Source organism: Amblyraja radiata, chromosome 20 (assembly GCF_010909765.2).
Source record: "Amblyraja radiata isolate CabotCenter1 chromosome 20, sAmbRad1.1.pri, whole genome shotgun sequence".
NCBI classification, from domain to species: Eukaryota; Metazoa; Chordata; class Chondrichthyes; order Rajiformes; family Rajidae; genus Amblyraja; species Amblyraja radiata.
The window spans coordinates 9,278,365-9,301,982 of NC_045975.1; the positions used below are offsets into that span (position 1 = coordinate 9,278,365).

The 23,618-nt window shown below is 42.2% G+C and overlaps 1 protein-coding gene and 1 long non-coding RNA gene across 5 annotated transcripts in view; one reads left to right on the top strand and one right to left on the bottom strand.

Moving 5' to 3' along the window:
* Positions 1-719: 719 nt before the first annotated feature.
* On the bottom strand, positions 720-3,318 carry LOC116984436. Its single transcript, XR_004415016.1, has 2 exons — positions 3,217-3,318; positions 720-769 (listed from the first exon to the last, which is right to left on the bottom strand). It is a non-coding gene; the product is annotated as an uncharacterized LOC116984436 (long non-coding RNA).
* A 176-nt stretch (positions 3,319-3,494) lies between these two features.
* The window catches only part of wt1 (WT1 transcription factor), a 77,388-nt gene continuing 57,264 nt past the window's right edge, over positions 3,495-23,618 (top strand). For 3 of the 4 annotated variants that reach the window (XM_033038770.1, XM_033038771.1, XM_033038772.1), the window contains exons 1-2: positions 3,544-4,279; positions 22,566-22,688. In XM_033038770.1, the coding sequence (XP_032894661.1) occupies positions 3,883-4,279; positions 22,566-22,688 (520 nt within the window). In that variant the 5' untranslated portion in view covers positions 3,544-3,882. Of the gene's footprint in view, positions 4,280-22,565; positions 22,689-23,618 lie in introns of all 4 variants that reach the window. The other variant, XM_033038769.1, reaches the window with a different exon arrangement.

The following is a 23,618-nucleotide window of genomic DNA, read 5'->3' on the forward strand; positions in this document are numbered from 1 at the left end:
GGAGGTGGGGAGAAGGGGATGCCTATCGCAAACGCGTCTTCGAATAACTTCGCTGCCTTTTGAACCGAATTTGCCGATTTAGGGATCAACTGAATCAACAAATTTCTCACCCGACGCCACGAACACGGCCTTTTTAATGGTTTCAGTATTTACACTCCACGCCAAAATTAAAATTGACCTCTCGAGTCTAACATTGGACAGCGCTCCACCTCTCGCTGAACTGACAAGACTAGCGGTCCCAAAGTGTTTTTAAAGTTGGAATAATTCTGAACGCGCAAATCTATCACCTCAGTTTTCCACACATTCTCTCTGACCGAATAATAATTTCAAATTCAAATCATTTTCTGAACCTGCAAAAAAATCGTTCTTAATCTCCCTTTTTATTCACTTTTAAGCAAAAAAAAAACCTAAAATGGTTTAGTGTTTTTTTGTTGTTGCAATGTTAAAGTTTCACCACCCAATTTCCCCAATAAATTAATTCCCTCCTTTGAATTTTCTCTTCCTGTTGTTTTTATTTCTTAACTAGTCATTGTTTTTTTTTTAAACAAACGCTTAAAACCTGTTTAAAACAATTTTGAGAAGTTTAACTTTTGTTTTATATTACGTAACATTGTGAGCCCCACAGGCGTTCGGTTCAATTTGCCTGCGGTAAAATCCATCATACACCTGACGGTCCGCCATCCTGTTCAAATCCTCTGTGCTTTACTTGGGTTTCCTTCGAATAGCGGTTCCCTGTCCCATTTATCGAAGAATCGTGCGATGTAACAAGCTGTAAGCAAAAAAACAATAGTATTAAGTTCAAGAAAACTCGCAATCGACTTCTACATTGCGCCTGTACTCTAGTATGTGCAAAATGAATTCCACTGTGTTCTTGCATATGTGACAAAATAAAGCACAATTGAACTATTGTTGAACTAGCTAGTATGCCTGTAACGTACAGGCACTATACATACTCATGAAACATGAATATTATAATATTCTGCAATATCGAGTATTACAACGCAGGTCAAAAGTGTTTAATTGTCAGATGTAACGATAATGGAAGAATTAGTTTGTTTAAACTGTTAGCAGCATAATGGGCTTGCAAACATAATACACACAGTTAATATATAATAAACAAAAAAATTGATAACCACAAAACCCATGCAAAAAATACCCCAAAGTCCTTAGTGCAACCAAAGACTTATAGAAGTAAGTGCAGACACAAGAAGGGCCCCGATCCGAAACGCGCCCATCCATCCAGGTTACTGAGTTGAGTTACTCCAGCACTTTGTGTATTTTCGCTCCCCCATTGAAGTTGGTGTCGTGTAGTCTCATACAGTCTGATGGCTGTTGGGGAGAAGCTATTCTTGAACCTGTTGGTCATGGTTTTCAGATTCATATACCTTCTTCCCGATGATAGGAGCGAAATGAGAGGGGAGGGTGAGCTGGGTCTTTGATGTGAGTCGACATGGAATTGTAAAATCTCTTATAATAAACTCAACTTACAGAATAACCCATCCCCCCCCCCCCCCCCCCCCCCCCCCAGACCACAACAGGGAGTGACCCAAACAAGCTCAGTTTTCTTCCTCTTAATCGTATATAAAATTAAAAAAAGATGTCCCAATGTAACATTAAATGTCAAACACATAATGTCTCCAATGTGCAGAAATAAAACCATCGGTAGCCTTTCCTCATAGTTATTGATTAATAGATGTATTCCCCAACAGTCACATAACTATTTAGAACTTTAGCTGTGATTATTGTGCCATGGTGGACAAAAATGCTGGAGAAACACAGCGGGTGAGGCAGCATCTATGGAGCGAAGGAAATAGGCAACGTTACGGGCCGTAACCCTTCTTCAGACTGAGCCATTGTATACCTTCGCCCGCACGTGCCCTTCCTCGATTTACCCAAATCCTAGCACAGTGTTTGCATGGGAGCTCTGGGGATATATTTTGTTTTAAAATGGACTTTTCAATACAGTTCCAACCAGGTGTCACTGTAAAGAAATCGCAAAGACACGGCCTGACGACGAAAGCTTCACAACAGTTCCGAAATATAATTTTCCATCTCAATTCCAGGTTATCATTTACAAGAGAAGTGGAAGGTAAATGATATTTGTTTTCTTTTTCACAAACTGGTCCGAATTGAAAGTAATGAATGCATTGGAGTAAAGCCGCCTCACTCTTAGAACTCGGTGGCGGTGAAGTTTATGAATGTATACGATTAGAGTTGAGGTGGATTTGCAACTCAGTAGTTCTCTGTGTATTATGCAGTGCCACAGACTGCAAACCGTTTATTGAATTACTCTGCAACATATTCCCCAGGCCACTGGAACCAGCGGCAAGCCTTCAACAACGTCCACCGCTGAGTCGGTTATAAATCTTTAGCAAATTAACAAAAAAATAGAAGTGCGTGAAATGCCTGACATGACAGCGCGTCTCACACCTGTTTTCCTGAACTTTTGTTACTAGCCCGCCCGTTGGTGTGGATTTCACCTGTACATCAACCCCCAGCCTCCATTAACCTGAACTGTTTTTATTTAAGATAGCAGATTTAACGAGCTTGCTGTTTAACTGCCCGTCGGACTCCTGGACCGTGTGAAAATTAAAAGAAAAACATGTCAGGCAACAAGTAATCGCCCGCGAGGGGAGACTTCATTAACGTTTAAATGCCGTTTATGTGCTACCCGCTCTTTTAATGGATCCCAGATCTGTCACTTGGAACTGATGCCTCTCTCCTGTTCCATGGCGGGGTTTTTCTTTTGGTAAAGCTAATGGTTCATCTCCCAAATTACCAGCACCTTGGTCAATAGCCCCGTGGTGTGCCGTCTAAGATTAGTCAATGATATGATGGTTAACACGTTTAACACGAATTGCTGCTCTTCTCAACTCCGTCTACAACGAACACAGTGGGGAGCAAATTATAAACCATTGCCCCATGACCGCACAGTGGCAGCAGAAGTTGTTTGAATTAATTGAAAAACATTTTTTTTTCTAAAGACCCAGAATGGTGAATTAAGTGATTGTCGAATTAAAATCGAAAAGAAGTTATTCAGATTTTAAAAAACAATGTATTCTTTGGAGTATCAGGTTTTAAACCCCCAACAGATATCCCGACACCAGAGCATAATTTCTTACAGAAGAATTATTAACTGCCCGGCTTCAATTTTATTCCAAGTCGCTCCCAGTCAGAAGAGCAATAGGTTGAAGTTGATCGTTCAATCCGACTTACTCGTCCGATCGCCAGGATCCGTTATCGCGGAATAAGGTCTTCAGAGAATCAATGTGGGGCAAGTTTGGTCCGATTCAACTTGGCGTTTCGACTTGAATGGCAACATCGTCATTCAATATTAGGGCTGATCCCTCCCCCCCCCCTCGACCCCCCCCCCCCCCCCCTCGCCCCCCCCCCCCCCCCTCCCTCCCCCCTCCCTCCCATCCACCCCCCTCCCGCTTCCCCACTCCTCCCCTCCCATTTCTCTCCTCCTTCCTAATCGACAACAGCAGCACGGGAGGTGTGGGGGGGGGGGGGGGGGGTTCCACCGCTCAGTGCGGAGGGGAGGTCTCGGGCTAGAGGTTGCAGACTCCACCTCTCCCAGTATTTCAGACCGGGAGTCTCCAATCCGCACCGACACATGTTGGCCATAGTGTGGCTGGTGCTGCGGACATCCACACATCTCGCCACCCCATCACCGACACCCCCGAAACAATAACATCTCCATTGCTGTCGAACCCGGGACTCTTAAAAAAACGGAGGAGAGCAGACAGCGGAGATCGTGTTCTGGAGGGAGGGGGTAGCTAAAAACTTGGTTCATTGAGAAAGAGGAAGGAGGAAGCGAGAGAGGGGGAAAAAAAGAAATAAACGATTGATTCATCTTGGTTTAGAGAGACCGTGGATACCATGGGCTCGGACGTGCGAGACTTGAACTCGTTACTGCCTGCGGTGTCCACGATGACTCCGGGTAACGGGAGCTGCGCTATGCCGGGCAGCGGCGCTCCGCAATGGGCTCCCGTGTTGGACTTTCACCCGGGCGCGTCCTACAGCGCTCCGATCGCCCACCCTTCCTTCATTAAGCAGGAGCCGAGCTGGGGCACCACGGAACCGCACGATGACAACTGCCTCAGCGCCTTTACCGTCCACTTCTCCGGGCAGTTCACCGGCACGGCGGGCGCTTGTCGCTACGGACCGTTCGGGGCTCCAGCACCGACCCAAGCGCCGCCGAGCCAGCCCAGGATGTTCGGCCACGGGGGTTACCTCAATCACTGCGTCGACTCGCAGACAGCGGGCAGGAATCAGGGTAAGAAAGAGCACACACACTCTCTCTCTCACACACCCACACACACATAATAGAAAGTTTCATGTCGAAATAAACACAAAGTCCTGGAGTAACTCAACGGGTCAAGCGCCATCTGTGAGGGGGAATAGATAGGCGGCGTTTCGGGTCGGGACCTTTCTTCAGCCGTAAGAATATCCATCATAAGGATATTAAAGAAAATATATAGGAAGGAACTGCAGATGCTTGTTTATACCGAAGATAGATACAAATTGCTGTAGTAACTCAGCGGGACAGGCATTGCTTCTATCCAGAGACGCTGCCTGTCCCACTGAGTTACTCCAGCATTTTGTGTCCATCTTCAAAACCTGTTGGAAATTATTATTCTTTACGCCTTGCCAGTTTTGTTCACGATTCCAACATCTTTAGCTCCTTGTGTCTCCGGGAAAATATATTTCGTAGCTTTCGACAAATTAACAGGATAACGGGATTAAGAGCGAATCCTTGTTTTGCGCTGTTGGAGTAATTTCACTTGTAAAAGTGGGGTTCCTCGCGACGGGCACACAATCAATATGAAACCATCTCCCCGCAACCCCGTTTATTTAGTGAGACAGCGGCGGGTTGTGTTGCGACCATCTCAGGATCAAACAACACAAGCAAATTTCAGGATAAGGTTAGGGATCCAAAGCAAGGTTTGTGCTTTAGTTAAGAGTGGACCGCGGACGATGATTCACTGGGAAGGCGCAGAGCTTCTCCAGTCGGTGTCAGCGCTCCTTCCATACCGTGTACCGACATCTCGCAACTCTGATTAGGCAGATGTCAGGAAAAGTTATAAAAGCAAACCCGGTTAAAAAAAAAAAAAGAGAATACTTTATTCCAGCTGGTATATGACTGTGTGCACATATTATTTTTTATCGTTGACCGAAATTTCCCAAACCCGCTTTGGTTCTCGTTCAAAAGACGAAATGAAAACATAAAAAATGCCGGAAACACTTATAATATTCCGGATCCGATGAGTATTTCAGGCATTGTCTGTCCTTTTCTTTTCAGATTTCCAACTGAGACTAATATTGTTTAAACTGTGGGCTAATAGAGAAAAATGGTAAACATTATGTAGTGTGTATTCGCTTGGAAGTCGAGGCATTTGGTCTTAATAGTGAAAAGCAGCGAACAGATTTATAAAGGTACCACCGGAGATATGGCAATATTCTGGATAAAATGAACCATTAGATGGATAATAATGAAAAAATAAAATGTATTGCGCATTAATTTTCTTTTCTCGTTCCCGTCGTGTCAGTTTTGTTCAAATTCAATGATGTTTTGGTTTTTCATGTTTAGAATTCGCATAATCGCGGTTGACTAAATATAATCTAACAGGTGGAAAAATAAAGACTAACGCTTGATACAAGATCGGGGTTATAGGAGAAAAGCGAAGTGCATTTCGTTGTAAGAAACAGTGACTAGCGAGGTTGCGCCGAGATATGAATCCCCTCAGATTATTTACAATACATACAACTCCCGAAATATTGAGACCAATGAGTTGTAGATTAATATAGAATGAGTCATATAATCTTGCTTTCAAAGGGCCATGGACCGAGGTGATTGGAAACCTAAAGGGAAAATTGTGCGGGATTTTAGATCGAGGATAATCCCAAAACAATTGGTTTTAACGCGAAGGATCGTCTCGATCGCGCAGAAGGAGAATGGTGACTATAATCATCACTAGATAGTCACAAAATGCTGGTGTAACTCAGCGGGACAGGCAGCATCTCTGGAGAGAAGGAATGGGTGACGTTTCGGGTCGAGACCTTTCTTCAGACCGACAGTCAAGTTCTGAAGAAGGGTCTCAACCCGAAAAGTCACCCATTTTTTCTCTTCAGAAATGCTGCCTCTCCCGCTGAGTTACTCCGGCATTTTGTGTCTATCTTCGGTGTAAACCAGCATCTGCAGTTCTTTCCTTCACGTAATCGTCACTGGAGACTGTGTTGAATAGACAAGAGTTACATTACTGTTGCGAGGGAAGTAATACGGGAAGGAAAAGAGCGAGGTATATGTAACTACCACCAATCCACAAATTGGTAGCAACTCTGTTGTATTAAAATGTACGTGAATGAAGCCCTACATTATGTTTGGACACAAGGAGCTGCAGATGCTGATTTACAAAAAAGTATACAAAGTGCTGGAGTAACTCAGCGGGTCAGGCAGCATCTCTAGAGGAAGTCTGAAGACGGGTCCCGACCCTAAACGTCACCAATGCATGTCCTCCAAAGATGCTGATTAACCCGCTGAGTTACTCCAACACTTAAAGTGTCTTGCCCTCTACATAATTTGTCTTTGGTGTCCTTTGTAGATTAATATTTTGCTTTTCTTTGGAACTCATTGTTTTCGTAATAACGGCGATCGATACATTTCCTCTCGCAGTCTTAAAAATAGAACCGCTTTCTTTAGATTACTCCCCAGGATTGCTGAAATAAATAGCAAATTTCTTTAGAATCTGACTTCTAACAACGAAATGTAAAATGAAAGAGAAGAACGAGAGTGTTTGATCAAAGGACGCCATACAGTTACATACAGTAAGGTGCCAGTAACTGGAAGCGAATCAGGCGCCCGGGGTTAAGTTGCTGTTGAACATTAACACCAACTACAGATACTGGTAACTTGAAATAATAATAAAAAAATACTGGACCATCCCAGTTATTCCAGTTTATTCCGTTTTTTATATTCTGCAATTTTTTTAATTGACCAATGGAGCAATGCTAACGTCTTTTTTAAATGATGACAATTTTATTTGAAATGTGGGCTATTGTAAGAAGCGATTTGTTTCCGAACTTGTTCTTTTGAGTTTGGAGATGTGGCCGTTGTGTGTTGATTTGCCGAGGGTCGTGGGGGTGGTTTCCGCACACAGTATGAAACAGGTGGGCCGAACGGTGTGCGAATCTTGCCGCCGCCGTACAAGCTGCGGAATGGATTTGGTGTGTGAAGGCATCTCAAGGTTCACAGCCTGGCTGGAATGCCGTTCGTGGGAAAGATGTTACCTTGGCGCGAAGATTACCTTCTGCCAAGTCTGCTCCGAGCGGCATCCAAACGGGACATCCCCCGAACTCAGCGCCCAGGTGCGCGTTCCTCTTCCGAATAACAAAGTCTCAGAAATCTGAGGCAGATCAACGATTTTTCAGCACACCTAATCAATTACAATTTTTTGGACATCTCCGATAAGACCTTTTAATTAAAGGGAAACTTGCTATCAAATAATTTGTTCCAAACTGAAACCGGGGGTGGGCGAGGGGGGGGGGGGGGGGGGGGGGGGGGGGAGTAAGGGACGATATCACAATATTTTAAAAAAAACTAATACCGGAAGAGCCGCAGCCAAAAAGAATTTAATGCTATTGCTTTGAGCAAATCTGAAGGTCACCGCTAGTTTCTCAAAACGGAGCGGCAGTGTGATATCTGCTGCGGTGTGATTCCTATATGCTGGACTGCCAAAAAAAAAAACGACCATTATTCCTCCTCGCTGCAGACAAGATAAAGGAATCAGCGAAAGAAAACACCGCCGCGAAACAGACATGTGTTGTCTATTCAATGTTATACTTATTGAGGGATTTGATACACAGGAAGTTTCAGAAACGAGAATGTCCAAACACAGAAGTTTTAATTCCATAGGATTTCACAATTGAAACTTGAAATTACAACTGAAAGAACATTTAAGCCGTGGTTTACTCTAGGGCTACGAAGTGTGTTAATTTTCAAATCACATTGAGGTTTAGGTTCGGGTTATTATTGTCACGTGTACCGCGGCACAGCGAAAAGCTTTGTTTTGCGTGCGATCCAATCAAATCGGAAAATACTATACATAAATATAATCAAGACAAATTCAAGTACAATAGGTAGAGCGAGGAAATAGGTAGAAATGAGGTTACAGGACGTTTCTAAATGAGGTTAAAGTCCCATTAGTGATCACTTAGATGTTTCTAAATGATGTGTTTTTATTGATTTGATTTATTGATTAATTTCGAATCGGTAAAATAACTATTTAATCATTATTCCCAAGTGATAACTCAACAATACAATCTCAGCCCTTCATCCCGACGGATTTTTCCCAAGCATTAGGTGTGGAATATTACAATGGGGACCCAAACCACGCAGGTTGTGTTGATAACTAAACTCGCATGAACGCTGAGGGAGTCTGACTGTTATCCATCGACATTGTCAACTGTTGGGCTGTGGCCTCTCCAGAGTCTCAATGAATATTGAGTTTATATTTCGTAACATGTTGAAGCTCCGAAACCGTAATACGTACCAACAGCAACTGAGAATTTTTCTTCTATACTCCTTTCCCACGCAATCGGATTGATGTCCCCAAATGTGTAACAAGTCGTTCACGACATTTAAACTCAATTTTGGCCTAAATTTGTTGGGTGTTTTTTTGTTGCATTCAGCGCATGTTTGGGGAATCGGTATATTTTCCTCACCTCGATAAGCGTGGGAGAATTGTGTTCTTTCCTTGCCCGAGCTGTCGATAAACTTACGAGGAAAGTGGGGGAGGGTCTGGGAGGGTAGAGATCAGTATTGACGAATTTACAGCTGGGTCAGCGGCAAGTTCGGCCCCACAGCCGCGCGCTGAAATATCGTCTCAAATTGGCGGACGGATTCAATGTCGAATGTGGATCGAGTCCTGACAAACCACCTTCGATGTAAACGTGGAGAGGAGGAATGGGTGACGTTTCGGGTCGAGACCCTTCATCAGACTGAAGAAATCCGAAACGTCACCCTTTCCTTCCCTCCAGAAATGTTGCCTGCCCCGCTGAGTTACTCCAGCATTTTGTGTCTACCTTCGATTTAAACCAGCATCTGCAGTTCTTTCCTACACATTCGAAGTAAACGTGCTTGGTTGGGTGCGGCAAACAGTCCCCACTTTTGCATTTGATCTAAGTGAATCTAAGTGAATGGGGCATGTTTTAGCAAGAAAGGAATAGGCGCGATTTTCATCCTCGATGAAATATGAAGCAGATGGGCGTGAATCAGACCAAGTTGACTGCGGCTGAGTTTATGAACGAAAGGGACTCTTAACACCCCCCCCCCCCCTCCCCCCTCCACACACACACATACACACACACAATGACTTTTAATTAGATCAGTAATCCGACGCTGGTTTAAAAACAGGCGAGATAATTGAAAGTCATTCCAGCACCTTGCGCGCTGCACAAGATTCCAGCATCTGCAGTTCCTTGAGTCCAATTGAAACTAACTCGGCGTTGAATAAGGCCGTGGAGTTTCACGCCGCCGCCAAATTCTCTCCGTCACTTTCACTTGAACACTTAGTGATTTATTTTGCAGTGAGATGGTTTGCTTTAGACCGTTGAAGGCAGTATAATTTCATGTACGGATTGGCGGGGCTGCGGCTTGAGCAGCGCGGGCTTTCGTTCGCCGATCTTTAAACCAGTGCCGAGCGCGGATACGGCGTGACCCCGGAGCACTTTCACAATTAATCGCGCACTTTACGGATTGCCGGCCCTTTGGACCAAAGATTATTGGAACAACAAACTAGAAGGCAACCCACTCACAACCTTCCCATTGTAAATTGTTTGTAATCTTGACTTTTAGTTCGAACACACCCAAAAAATATTGGTTTGCTTTAATTTGAGAATAATTGATTTTATTATTGTTTAAAAATCCCCCCAAAACGCCCAGCCGCTTTCTGGGACGGACTTGTGTCAATACAGCGGCGTTTTATAATTTCTCTTTGCAATTAATACCACATACGTCTGAGAATTTAATCTTACAGGTGCTATCAAGCCAAAAGATTGCATGGTGGAATATTATCTTGCACAATGCAAGCGTAAACATGCAGGTGTCATCGCCGAGCACAAGATTTAGTTATTTAAGAAGGAACTGCAGATGCTGGAAAATCGAAGGTACACAAAAAATGCTGGAGAAACTCAGCGGGTGCAGCAGCATCTATGGAGCGAAGGAAATAGGCAACGTTTCGTCCCGAAACGTCCCGAAACGTTGCCTATTTCCTTCGTTCCATAGATGCTGCAGCACCCGCTGAGTTTCTCCAGCATTTTTTGTGTACCCAAGATTTAGTTAGGCGGTAAACGGACATCCGATAAGTGCGAGGATCTCAATGAAACCGGCGGTTATATCTGAAGAGGGGTCACGACCTGAAATGTTGCCTATCCGTGTTCTCCAGAGGTGCAGCCTGACCCGCAGAATTACTCCAGCACTCTGTGTCTTTAGTCACATGTGAAAACGAGGAATAGATGTAGTCTGAACTGGAGAATCAACTGGAGAATACTATTAACAGCTTTAGAGTTATGCCAACAACAGGGCCCGTTTTGTTCTGAATTTTGGGGCATCGTATATTATTTTTATTGGATTAAGTTAAACCCGACCCGATTACCCATGAATTATATTATGCGTATTTTACTTACCATGTTGCTTTTAAGGAAATTTTCGAGTAAATCATTTACCTGAAGAGGAAACTTGCCGTTTTGCATTTTTTATAAAAACGTGGTTCTTTAAAAGACCTCGTCAATTGTTTAAATTTCAGGTGAATTCTCTTTAAATGGAAATGAAGATTCAGAGTGTTAATCCCACTTCCAACTCCGCGTGGGTTTTTCCGGGTGCCCCGGTTTCCTCCCACACTCCAACGATGTGCAGGTGTAAATGTAAATTGTCCCTAGTGTGTGGGACCGCGTTAATGTGCGGGGATCGCTTGTCGGCGCGGACTCGGTGGGCCGAATGGGCTGTTTCCGCGCTGTATCTCTAAACTAAACTAAACTAAACTCAGAATGAACTCCTGCCTCGAATAGACATTTTGCGCAGTCTTTATTACCTATTGGAGAAAATCGAAATAATGTTCCTACACTTCGATTATAATTGACGATTACTAAATTGGGGGGGAAAAACTATTCAAGATAACGAAAAGTGAATGAGCATCGCCCCTTATTTATAGAATGATGTACTGAAATAACTGACATATAGGCTTTAAATAATTGCACATCAAATGCAAAATCTTCCAATGTTACACTTAATTCCTCGTCATAGGCTCACACCTGAATTGCTTTCTTGATGTTAAGTAGTAATGTATTGTAGCAATGACAACTCACCATTCCATAGGAGGAAATTCAGTGGTTGCAATGGGCAGAATTTCACCAACCGCGAAGAAACAGCGCGTTTTATTTTTGTTAAAACCATTGCAACAGCAACCCAATTTAACGCAATTCGCGGCTTCATTCTGTGATTCCGATTAAGTCTCCGTCATTTCCGAACTCACATTGTCAAGACGTTATATGAATTCATTTTATTTTCATGTTCTCATTTCGGCTTCCACCGCGATTATAAACCAGTTACAAACCGCAGTCTGCACCCACTTTTATCACAACCTCAGATAGACACAAAGTGCTGGAGTAACTCAGCGGGTCAGGCAGCATCTCTGGAGTAAAAGGATGGGTGACGTTTCGGGTCGGAACCCTTCTTCAGATTTCCAAATTCCACACCAGTGAGATGTTTTTTTTAAAGGGAGCTTGCGCGTTTTTGGAACTGTCGCCGTAGTTTCAGTTATGATTACCTGCATTGTGTAGGAGTTGACGAGTAAAAGCGCAAAGGAATCTCAAAACAATTAAAATATCCTAATTTGCGCCAATACAATAGTACAGATGTGTATAATTTGTTTAATCGTTTACAGTCGGGGAAAACCTGGACCTCAAAATTGTATATTCATATAGAGGAAGAATTATGTGATTAAAACAAATAGTTCAAATTGTTATAATATCGCGTAGAACTAGTCATTGTATGGGGCGATGCAGCAGCAAATATAGCTGGTGAATTTCCTCCCGCCTCCTCACTCCGGTATAAAACCCGGATTAAAACGCAAAAATCATTATTTAAGGGGATTATCTCAACGAATGTTCAACACCGTTTAAATTAAAACAAATTGAAGGATATGGATGGATCAAGATGAACTGTCTGGTTGTAAGGTCGGGAGATTTATTGAATGGTCAGGTTTGTCATTGAAATATGATTCCTGGATTTTGATAATTTAAGTATTTACGCATTGTCGGTGCTATCATATCTGAGGTTCAGGGCTGGTTTTTTTTAGGGCTTGATGTATCGTTTTTCAGAAGCTTCTCCCATCCTTTGGAAGTGTTTGGAGTGTAACAAGTAGAAATACCATGTCTTCTCTTATCTTCAGTTCGCCAACAAATCTCCTCAAAGAAGACAGACATAAAAAGCTGGAGTAAACTCAGCGGGTCAGTCAGCACCTCTGGAGAAACGGAATAGGCGACGTTTCGGGTCGAGACCTTTCTTCAGACCCAAAACATCACCTATTCCTTTACTTCAGAGATGTTGTCTCACCCGTTGAGTTATGCCAGTTTTTTTTTAGCCTATCTTCGGTTTAAACAAGCATCCACAGTTCCTTCCTACAAATTTCCTCAATAGGATGTCAATTCCTAACATAGCGCTGAAGGCCAAAGCCAGGATATTCCTCCCGCATTTTTTCTTGTGGGAAGGACATTAATGAGTGTAGTTTTGTTTTGGTGTTGAACGCGATGGCAGTTTACCCAATGTTCAGACTGGTCCCGAAGACCAAGTTCACTGGAGCCGCTTTTTTAATTCCCTCGTCCCCTCTCCAAATTTGGAGATCTTTATTGGGTTCGTCCAGATTTACTGGAAGAATTTAGCAATTTCCATTTTTTCCCCAAGATCTTTCACTCTTTGAAGTGTTAGTATAATGTCTCATATTTTTTTAAGTGCAGATAACACTCTTAGCTCTATCAACTTGTTTCCATAACGCGGGATTAAGGATAATGAATGCCTCTAGTTACTTTCCTTGTCATCTCTTTGAAACACAGGCGTTCTTCAGTAGAGCATTGGAATAAGCAAATGACACTACCTTGGAATAATAATCCGTGCCTCCAGCCAAACACTGCATCATTCTATTTGTATTATTAATTGACTCGCTATAGCGCAGGGAAGGTTTAAGTGAGAGGGTCAGCTACCATTCCTAAATTATTTTCCTTCTTATGCCTTTTGCAAAGATTTTCCTCGCGTGCAATATACTTTTTTCTTGCCAGATCGCATCAACGGGCCAAGATGACATTGCAATCTAACCCCGTGTGTGATCTTATCAGCATTCCCTCTTCTCACCAAATACCCTCTTCTCACCAGATTGAATTGGATTTTGTCGTGTGAAGGAAAGTGATTTATACATTGCCTAATGAGCCATTGAGGTAAAGAATAACAGACTGCTCTGGGAGTGAAGCAGAGAGCTGTAACATAACTGAGCGCTTCTGACAACAGCAGAGAAGTCTGAAATTAACTGCAGCTAGAAATGGATGATGAATTCGGCAACATCAAAGATTTTATTACATTGGGCAGCCTGGTCCCAGTCCGCCATTGTTTTCTGTATTTACTGATAGTCTTGGTCTGATCTCCCGGGGAGTAGTCGTGGTGAAGATTGAAGGCAACGTTAGGGGACTAATAGTTCTCTGGGCATAAGGACTACCTAGCCAGAGATGCTCATGTAGACAATGCACAAACTAACCAATGCTTGGACTTTCAATGAACAAACTATAGATCAGGGTGAGATTGGCGTGTTTCAAACAATATTCTTATTATTTGGACCCGTTGCTTCTATTTAGTAGCACTCCTGAATTAATTTTATGCTGGTATTAATAGGTAACTCAGGATTTGCAATAGAGCCACTTTATTCATCTGATTTATTATATAATAAAATGTTCCATTTTGAATGTTGCTCTCAGTTTTTACACAGCTCTGCCTTGCAGGTTAATATATTCTATTTCTCTCACTGAACACTCCCATGCAGCTTTATCTTATTTTCCAACACTGCCACCAAGTCGTATCATTTGTGCTCTTGGCAAAGCTGAGGCCAAGTTTGCTGATGGAGTTCTTATTTTTACTTTTATTGTCATTTGATGTATTTCTTGTGATGTGCTTCCAAGGCCAAGTTATTTTTACCATGAGGACAGATTTAAACAAGAACTGTGACACAGATTATAAAAGGGATTGGAGACTCTAATGTAAAAACAGAGCACAAAAACATGGATAATTTTTCGAATTGATTGATTGATTGAAAGAATCAGCTTGCGAATAGGCCCATTGGCCCAGCTACTCCACACCAACCATCGATCACCCATTCACTCTAGTTCTATAGGTCCACAAAAATGCTGGATAAACTCAGCGGGTGCAGCAGCATCTATGGAGCGAAGGAAATAGGCGACGTTTCTGGCCGAAACCCTTCTTCAGACTGTTGTCCCATTTTCGCATCCACTGCTTACACACTACGGGCATTTTACAATTAACCCACAAATCTGCACGCTTTGGGATGTGGGAGCAAGCTGGAGAAGTGGAAGCCCACATGGTTACAGGGAGATCGTGTAAACTCCACACACACAGCATCCGAAGTCAGGATAGAAACCGGGTCACTGGTGGTGTGAGGCAGCAGCTCTACCAGTTGTACCACTGTGGGGTCCAGTTTACCACACATACAAATATATTGCAGGGATATAATCAAATAATCAGAGAACAGTACAACACAAAAGCAGTTTATTTGTTTAGTAATAATCCTGCCAGAATTTTGAAAGAATAAGTCTCACGTTCCTGTTCCTTTCCCACAGAAATGCATTTTTTCCCCTTTTCAAACACTTATTTAATTTACCCTTTTAAGTTATTATTCAGACAGTTTCCACTCTCTTTCAGTGCACTGTTGGAGATTGTAGTAAATCAATATGTTAAAAAACACCTTTCCCTCATTTCTCTTCTGGCTCTTCTGTCAATTATCTTAAATACCTTGCAGCAAGTTAGTTGGATTTTTACACTGTCATTTGCATTGCGTGTACATTTATGTTGCCATGAGTATGCGGGACATGGCGCTGAGTGTAAAAGATCAATAGTAAAGAGTGTTTAATTGTCACATGCACCAACAATACAACAATGACATTCTTACTTGCAGCAGCATTACAGGCCTGTAAACACAATACATACAAATAATATATAATAAACACCAATTCAATAAAGTACTAACCACAATATAAATGCAAGAAACCCCCCAAAGTCCTTAATACAGCCAAAGACCATGCATCAAAGTTTTCATAGTTGAAGTTGGTGGCGTTCAGTGCTCAAGAACCTGATGATTGTCAGAAAGAAGCTATTCCTGAACCCGGCAGTCACATTTTTCAGACTCTTCCACCTTAGCTTCTCAATGGTAGGAGTGAAATGAGTGTGGCTTGGGTGATGTAGGTCTTTGATGATATTGGCTATCTTTTTGAGGCAACACCTCCTACAGATCCCTCCAATGGCACGGAGGTCAGTACCTGTAATTGTTTGGCAATCATTTACGTACCAAGGTTTTCAACAACTTTTGCAACTTTATCTTTTATGAATGCAAAATATAACATATTGATAACATATTTGGTTAAAGGCAGGTAATTTGCATTATTTGTAGGTCATTTCTGTTTAAGAGCAGGGAATAATAAATGGCTGATCCTTGAGAAACTTTATTAATCAAGCATCTTCTGTGAAATCGGTCAGCTTTATGTTCTGAAAATATAAAGGCCAACTGAAAATTGTGAGCACGTGTGTGTGTATATATCTCACAAACGTTGTATGTGTATATTTTCCGCTAAGGTTCCATGAGCGACCATCTTCTCTCAGTCTGCTCGCTTACTACAGCAACATATCTTGGTACCTAATCTTCAGTTAGCACACTGCAAGGCTTGCAGAGTTCAAACATCAGGGAATGCTGCACATGGGTGAGAAACAGACACATGAAACTCCTTTCCCAAGTTGGTGCTTTATTTTAACGATACCAGGGAGCAACTAGAAGCCTCTCATTTGTCATAACATTGGCACAAGTCAAGGCTACACTTATAAAGTTCCCAAGAGGTGCAATAGATTGACTAGATACATTGAAAATTAGGCTTCACATTAATTCTCTTGTGAGGAACCTTACCAGGTATATAATGAAAGTAATCATATTGGGATACATAATATTCCCCGTGTTGTCTTTCTTTAGTGATGCTTTTATGGTCACACAGCAATATGTTTTTCAGGCATGGATTGTGCCTTGGAGATTTTTGTTGTCATATTAACCATTAATGTTATGAGGCCGAGACATATGCTGCAGCATTTTACTTCATTCTTGTTCTTCCTCTTCTGAAAATAATCACTCACTCTGAAACAATCTCTCTGTCTTTAATCAAGTGAGGTTTTTCATTTTTGTGCCCTGACTCTCAGCAGCAGCTCAGCCATGAGACAGAACTTCTTAGAGTGGCACAGTGGTAGAGCAACCGTCTCATAGCATCAGAGACCCGGATTGGATCTTCATCTCGGGTGTGGTCTTTGTGGAGTCTACATGTTCTCCCTGTGACCACGTGGGTATATTCCGGGTGCTCCAGTTTCCCCCCATATCACAAAGGTGCACGGGTTTGTAGGTTAATTGGCTGTTGTAAAAATTGCCCCTAATGTGAGGAGTGGATGTGAAAGTAGGATAACATTTAACCGGTGTGAACGGGTGATCCATGGCCAGCATGGACACGTTGGTCAAAGGGTCTGTTTCCATTCTGTATCTTTCAATCAATCATTCAAAAACAGGTAGACAAAAATGCTGGAGAAACTCAACGAGTGAGGCAGCATCTATGGAGCGAAGGAAATAGGCAACGTTTAGGGTCGAGACCCTATTTTTACCTGCGATTTTCCAGCATCTGCAGTTCCTTCTTAAACATTTAAAAACAGCTCATTCCAGGTCTGATTCAATATCATAACGATTCTTCTGGTAGCCAGTGGACAAAGATCAGGAAGACTACGTGTACCAGTCTTTACTTTCCTGCTTTGATAAAGATCCTTGCTATGCCATTGTCCCGCATATGACCAGCTAAGGTACTGGGCCAGAGATTCAATGCGAATGCTTTCTGACTGAACAAGGGATGTAATTTATTCATGAACCACCAAAAAAGCTATAATATAAATTTTCATATATTGCATAACGAAAGCAAAAAATACTGGAAATGCTTAGCAGGTCAGGTAGCTTCTGTGGAGAGAGAAAGTGAGTTAAGAGTTCCATTATATTGCATTGGGACAATTAGTTCTTTTTAGGATCACCATCTGGCACTGGTTTTATTTGAGCTATTTTCCATTTGTCTGATGTCTTCTCTGTTCTTAATGACTGATAGAGACAGAGGAACTTCACAAAAATTCCATTCATTCCCCACTTGGTGTTTTCAGTTTCTTCACTGTCCATGGCAGCTGTCCCATGTAGCGGGTTGGATATCTGGAAAAAAAATTAAAGAATATTTCTACTTCAGACAAACAAAGTCCTTGAGAAGCTGGTGGGAGAAATGGAACGAGATTTCTATTCCATATAATTACAAGTGAAAATGAAGTGTCTGAAAAGTCAGATGGTAGAAATCTACCGGGTTGAACTATCATCCTGTACAGGTCAATGGTGACATGAAATTGGGAGATGCAGTTATTATGGACAAATATGGCCATGAAATACTGCTGAATTTAGAGAATGGGCGTTAATTAGAAAATATATCAAACTTTAGTAAGTGCAAGTGTAAGATTGTATGGAAGATAGACACAACATGCTGGAGTAACTCAGCGGGACAGGCAGCATCTCTGGAGAGAAGGAATGGGTGATATTTCGGGTCGAGACCCTTCTTCAGACTGATGTAGGGTTGTATGATTTGATGATTAAGAAGATCGTACCAGTTTGTCAAAAACACATGCTAGTTTGCAGTGAAATTTTGTTCTCCATGGTTTACTTATTATCAACGATGTCTATCACATCTTCGGGTGCCTATTATTTCTTTGATCTAGTTATGGCAGTGGTTTCCTCCCTTACACGACAACAGGGAGGACACCAAAAGTACTTTTTTTGGCTGTAAAGTATTTTGATACATTCTGAAGATTTTACATAAATGAAAGCCCATTGATTAATTTGTTTCAATTCCAACCTTCCTTCCTCCCTTGCAATCGACAAAATAGTTTATTGCTCTCAATTCTTCATTGTCAACGATTTCTCTGGAAGATGTCAGTTCTGCCTCAAAGCCAAAAAGGAAACCTCACCAATTATTCAAGTGTTTGTCTTCCTCTTGTAGCTGTGACTGTCCACTCCTCCAGTTTCCATTAACAAGCATCCAGGGGGCCAGGTTTGGCAGTGGGAATCTTCATTACGCCTAATGCGCCCCAGCAATTGTTTCTTATCACAGCAGATGGCCACCATGCAGCCAGACCTACTGTTTTCCTCATTCAGGACAGCGTTTTCTTTACAGCTCAGGAACCTTGGCGATGTCAATAGCAAAGAAACGACCTGGAATAAGTTCTAGGAGGAAAGGGAAATGTGGCGTCATTTTAGTTACAATAGAAATGAGAAAGATCATTATCGCCACCGTTCACTAATCTCTAACTAATGCTTTGACCACTTGAACTCACATCTTGGCTTCATTATCTGAGTTAATTGCAGTCATCTCTTTTCATTGCCATTCTCTCCCAAGCAACGATGCTTCAATGTTTTTGTTGTTTTTATTTCTGAACTTATGAATTCTAATGTTTTATCAGCATATGTGTTATAGCCAACATATAACTAATGTTGCACAACCAATTATAGAGGAAACTTCCTATGTCCCCATGTTATAATCTAAGATGTCATGTATTTCATGATTTAAAAGTCACACGAACTATAGCTTGCACACTAACCCTTCTTTTTACTTTGCAATATTTTCCTCTTTCGCCTAACATGGGAAAATAATAACTTTCTCAGACAAACCATAGCAGTCAACAGAGGTGTTTGGTGAACTCACTGTGGTGGATGTTAAACTTGTGTTGGTTGTAGTTTGGTTTAGTTTAGCGAAACAGGCCCTTCAGCCCACTGAGTCTGCGCCGACCAGTGATTCCCATACACTAATACTATACTACCTACAGTAGACACAATTTACAATTATACCAAGCCAATTAACCTACAAACCTGTAGGTCTTTGGAATGTGGGAGGAAACCAGAGATCCCGGAGAAAACCCACGCAGGACACGGGGAGAACGTACAAACTCCGTACTGACAAGCACTCGTAGTCAAGATCGAACCCGGGTCTCTGGCGTTGTAAGGCAGCAACTCTCCAAGTCATTATTTTGAATAGGAAATATATTCCTGTTCAAGGAAGGACTTCCAACAATAGAATTACTACTATTGTAATACTATAGGTAATAGTTCACCATTCACCACCCCTTTCTCAGGGGTGATTAGCATTAGGTAGTAAATGCTGGCTTTATCAGCAATGGGCGCAACTGTATAAAAATGTCCTTTCTACCATTAATTTCTGTGTCTAATTCCCCATCCTTCTTTGGAGATCTCTAGTTTTGTTGAACTTCTAGTTGTATCACAATTCGTGTTTGGTCCTTATCTTTCCATCGACACTTTCGTTACATTTAAGCTTATTTTAGAGCAGAAATTCTGTAACTGGACAGAAACAACTCTATTCTGAAGAAACCTTTGCCTTTCCTTATACCTCATTCATGTTCTGTTTTGTTTTAGCTTCCTTCCACCTTTTATCCTTGTTTTTTGCTGGTTGAGGTTTCCTTTCAATGACTCACATGTTCCATATTTAGCAATGTCCCACAATTATGTCAACAGCATTGGTCCTAGGCCCAGCATCAGACTACGTTGACCATTGCTCCCTCACCTTCCTCAGCTTCCTCTTTTGAAACTCCATTGTTTCTCTTTGGATGGTGGATCAGTTCAACCAGCGTGGAGAATTAACAAGCAGCATGCAAACATGGTTCCCTCTTTAGATTTTAGACTTTAGCCTTTAGACATACAGTGCGGAAACAGGCCCTTCGGCCCACTGAGTCCGTGCCGACCAGCGACCACTAGCACTATCCTACACACTAGGGACAATTTACAATTTTACTTAAACCAATTAGCTTACAAACTTGCACATCTTTGGAGTGTGGGAGGAAACTGGAGCACCTGGAGAAAACCCATGTGGTCATAGGGAGAACGTACAAACTCCGTACAGACAGCACCCATAGTCAGGATCGAACCCGGGTCTCTAGCGCTGTACGGCAGCAACTCTACCGCTGCGCCACCGTGCCATCCCACCACAGTGGAAAACTTTTTTCATGCAAATGCTAAACAATATGGCTTACGTAAGAAAGTCATGTGTTTTTGTACGCACATTCAGAACTGGTTTTGTTGAACCTCTGGAAAACACGGGTTCACAGGCAATTCTGAACATTGCAGTAACGATTGAGAGCTGTTGCAGAACACATGTAGAATGGCACTCGGAGGGAAGGGCCTTCACTTACAGGGATGGACTGGAGAAGATGCCATTGTTCTAAGAACAGCAAAGGTTGAGGAGTAATTTAATAGAGGTGCTCGAAATCATCAAGGGGTTCAGATAAAAAATGCTTTCACTGGGTCAAGAACAAGGGAGCCTGATGTCTGATGAATGGAAATACAAGGCACGTGTTTTCACTCCGCAATATGTCTAGGTTGGAAATTCACTGTGTGAGAGGATAGGGGAAGCAGGTTCAATCCCACAGTTTTTGAAAAGGAATTGGATAGATCCTTACAGAAGGAAGAAACCTGGATTGTGGGGAAGTGGTACAGGTTGACTGGTGGTGTCGAGAGCATCTGATGACTCAACTAATCAATTTGCGCAGCTCCTTCCCATGACCGTCAGAAACAGCCTTTCTGAAACAATTTGCTTTGAATTGCAACGGTAACTGTTTTGCAGGGAAGAATTTAATTTTCAAATTAATTGATTGTACAGATTGAATAGTTTCCTGAATTAAAGGCTGTGACAATTTCTGTCCAGTACTGAGAAGCGAGGCAGAGACAGAGTGGTCTCCTCTCTTAGAACATTGAACATAAACCAATTGCCCTTTAGCCCACAATGTCCATGCCAGCTATCATGCCGTTAATCTTCTCTGCCTGTACATGATCCATAGCCTTCCATTCCTTGCGTATCCAAGTGCCCAGCTAAAAGCCTCTAAAATGCCACTATTATATCTGCCTTCACCACCACCCCTACCAGCTCATTCCATGAACCCATCATTGCGTAATAATCTTGCCCTGCACATCCCCTTCAGATTTCCCCCCTCTCACCATTAGTCCATAATATTTCCACCCTGGGGAAAATGTCCTGACTGTCCACCCCATCTATGCCTCTCAATCCCTGACATTTCAGAGAGAGCGATGGAAGTTTGCCCATCCTCCGATGCGCCAGAGAAAACAACCCTCCACCTCTATCCCTCCTGCAGCATTTGCTTCCTGGAATATTGAGCCATCGGTCGTGTCCCTCAGTCACGTTTTCGCAATAGTTATAGTATCCCAGTCCCAAGTTGCTATTCATGCATGAGTTCATCGGCCTTACCTGTCAAGCTCCTTGTATTTAAAGAAATCTTGCATTTAAAGTTTAAGCCATCAGGCTTCCCTTGCTCTTTTTGAAGGGACTCGGGGATAGAGTCGACACAGTGTGGCTCAAAGGATGGGTGACTTCATGATTTTAAATTCCCTTAACTCCAATAGGAAGAATGTGAGCCTGATTATTGATTCTGTGCCCCCCTCTCTGCCTTGTACTATTACACTTCCATGATCCTGTCTCCTGCCACCAACTACGAGTAATTGTTTTGCATTTACAGGGTTGATATTTACCTCCGGTCCCTTCTGACACAGTAGTTGGATGGAACCAATTTTATGATTCTATCGGAAGAAGTGAACAGCCAATGTCTTCACCACAACCAAAGTCTTTAAAATCAAATGCTTTTCATTAATTTGATTGTCTTGGATTTGATTGTGTGAAAATTAGTTATTGCTTTTACCAAACCAATTGGCTAGGGGCGGCATGCAGATGCTGCGGTGCAATTGCTGCCTTAGTGTCAGAGACCTGGTTCAATCCTGACCACAGGTGCTGTTTAACCAGAGTTTGTACGATCTCCTTGTGACCGGTCGCATGGGTTTTCTCCAGGTGCTCCGGTTTCCTCCCACATTCCAAAGACGGGCAGGTTTGTAGGTTAATTGATTTCTGAAAATAGTCCCTTGTGTGTAGGATAGAACACAGTGTACGGGTGATCACTGGTGGCACAGTCTTTGTGAGACGAAGGGCCTGTTGCCATGCTCTATCTATGAACTAATCAAATCAATCAACTTTGCCTGCACTAGAAATAAACTTGGTTGGTCAATGAAAGTTTGGGAAATGGAAGTTACTGTGTGAATTCTATTAGTGGTGGCATAAAATCATAATTCAGATGTTATCAATTCCTCACTAAATTTCTTTTGTGTTTGTTTCAGGTTATAGCGCTGTGGCTTTCGATACGACTCCAGGTTACGGTCACACCCCGAGCCATCACACTCCTCAGTTCCCGAATCACACCTTCAAGCACGAGGATCCCATCACCCAGCAGAGCAGTATAGGTAACACTTTTGTACTCCACTCATCAAAGGATCTTTTGCTAAAATATTAAATCTTTTTTTCTCCTTTCCATCAATTCCAATGGCTGAAAGATTGTTGCCTTTTGTGCAAAACCAGCTAGGAACTCTATTAAATATCTGGTTCATTCTGGGCCTTGCAATAGTTTGAAATATTTTTACAGGTTCCTAAGCAATATTTTTGAAAAGTCTGAAATATGTTTGTCAGATTTATGTATCTATGTGACTGATTTATGTATCTATATTTACTGGCCAAAGATAGACACAAAGTGCTGGAGTAACTCAGCGGGTCAGGCAGCATCTGTGGAGAACATGGATAGGTGATGTTTCAGGTCCGTCGGGACCCTTCTTCAGATTATTGGCAAGACTGAATAAACATTTAAACTGTAAAAACGTCAGAAGCAAATTAATTTTATTAATTTAACTAAACAGACTAATATGTTTATCTTCGAATGGGATGAGAGCATTAATTTCAATGCTGCATTTGATATCAATCTCTCATTGCCACTGAGAAGGTGGGGGTGTTTGTTTTGTGGCATTTAAGTGGGTTTAGTATTGTGATGTTGAGAGAGCAGTAACACTGGGTTTACATGGTATAGTGGGCACCAATGGACATGTTTGATGGAACTTGAAAAAAAATGTTGACCATCGACATTCAGTCTATAGCAGGTGACAATGTTTGACGGATTTATTTTAAATGTGTGAGGGAACATTTATGTTCTTTTAGACGTTAGACTTTAGAGATACAATGAGGGAACAGGCCCTTTGGCCTACCGAGTCTGTACTGATCAGCGATCCCCATACTCTAGCACTATCCGTATACTATCAGTAGTAAACAAAGCAAACTCAATGCTTGGATTTATTTCAAGAGGGCTTGTATACAAAAACAAGGATGTAATGTTGAGGCTCTATAAG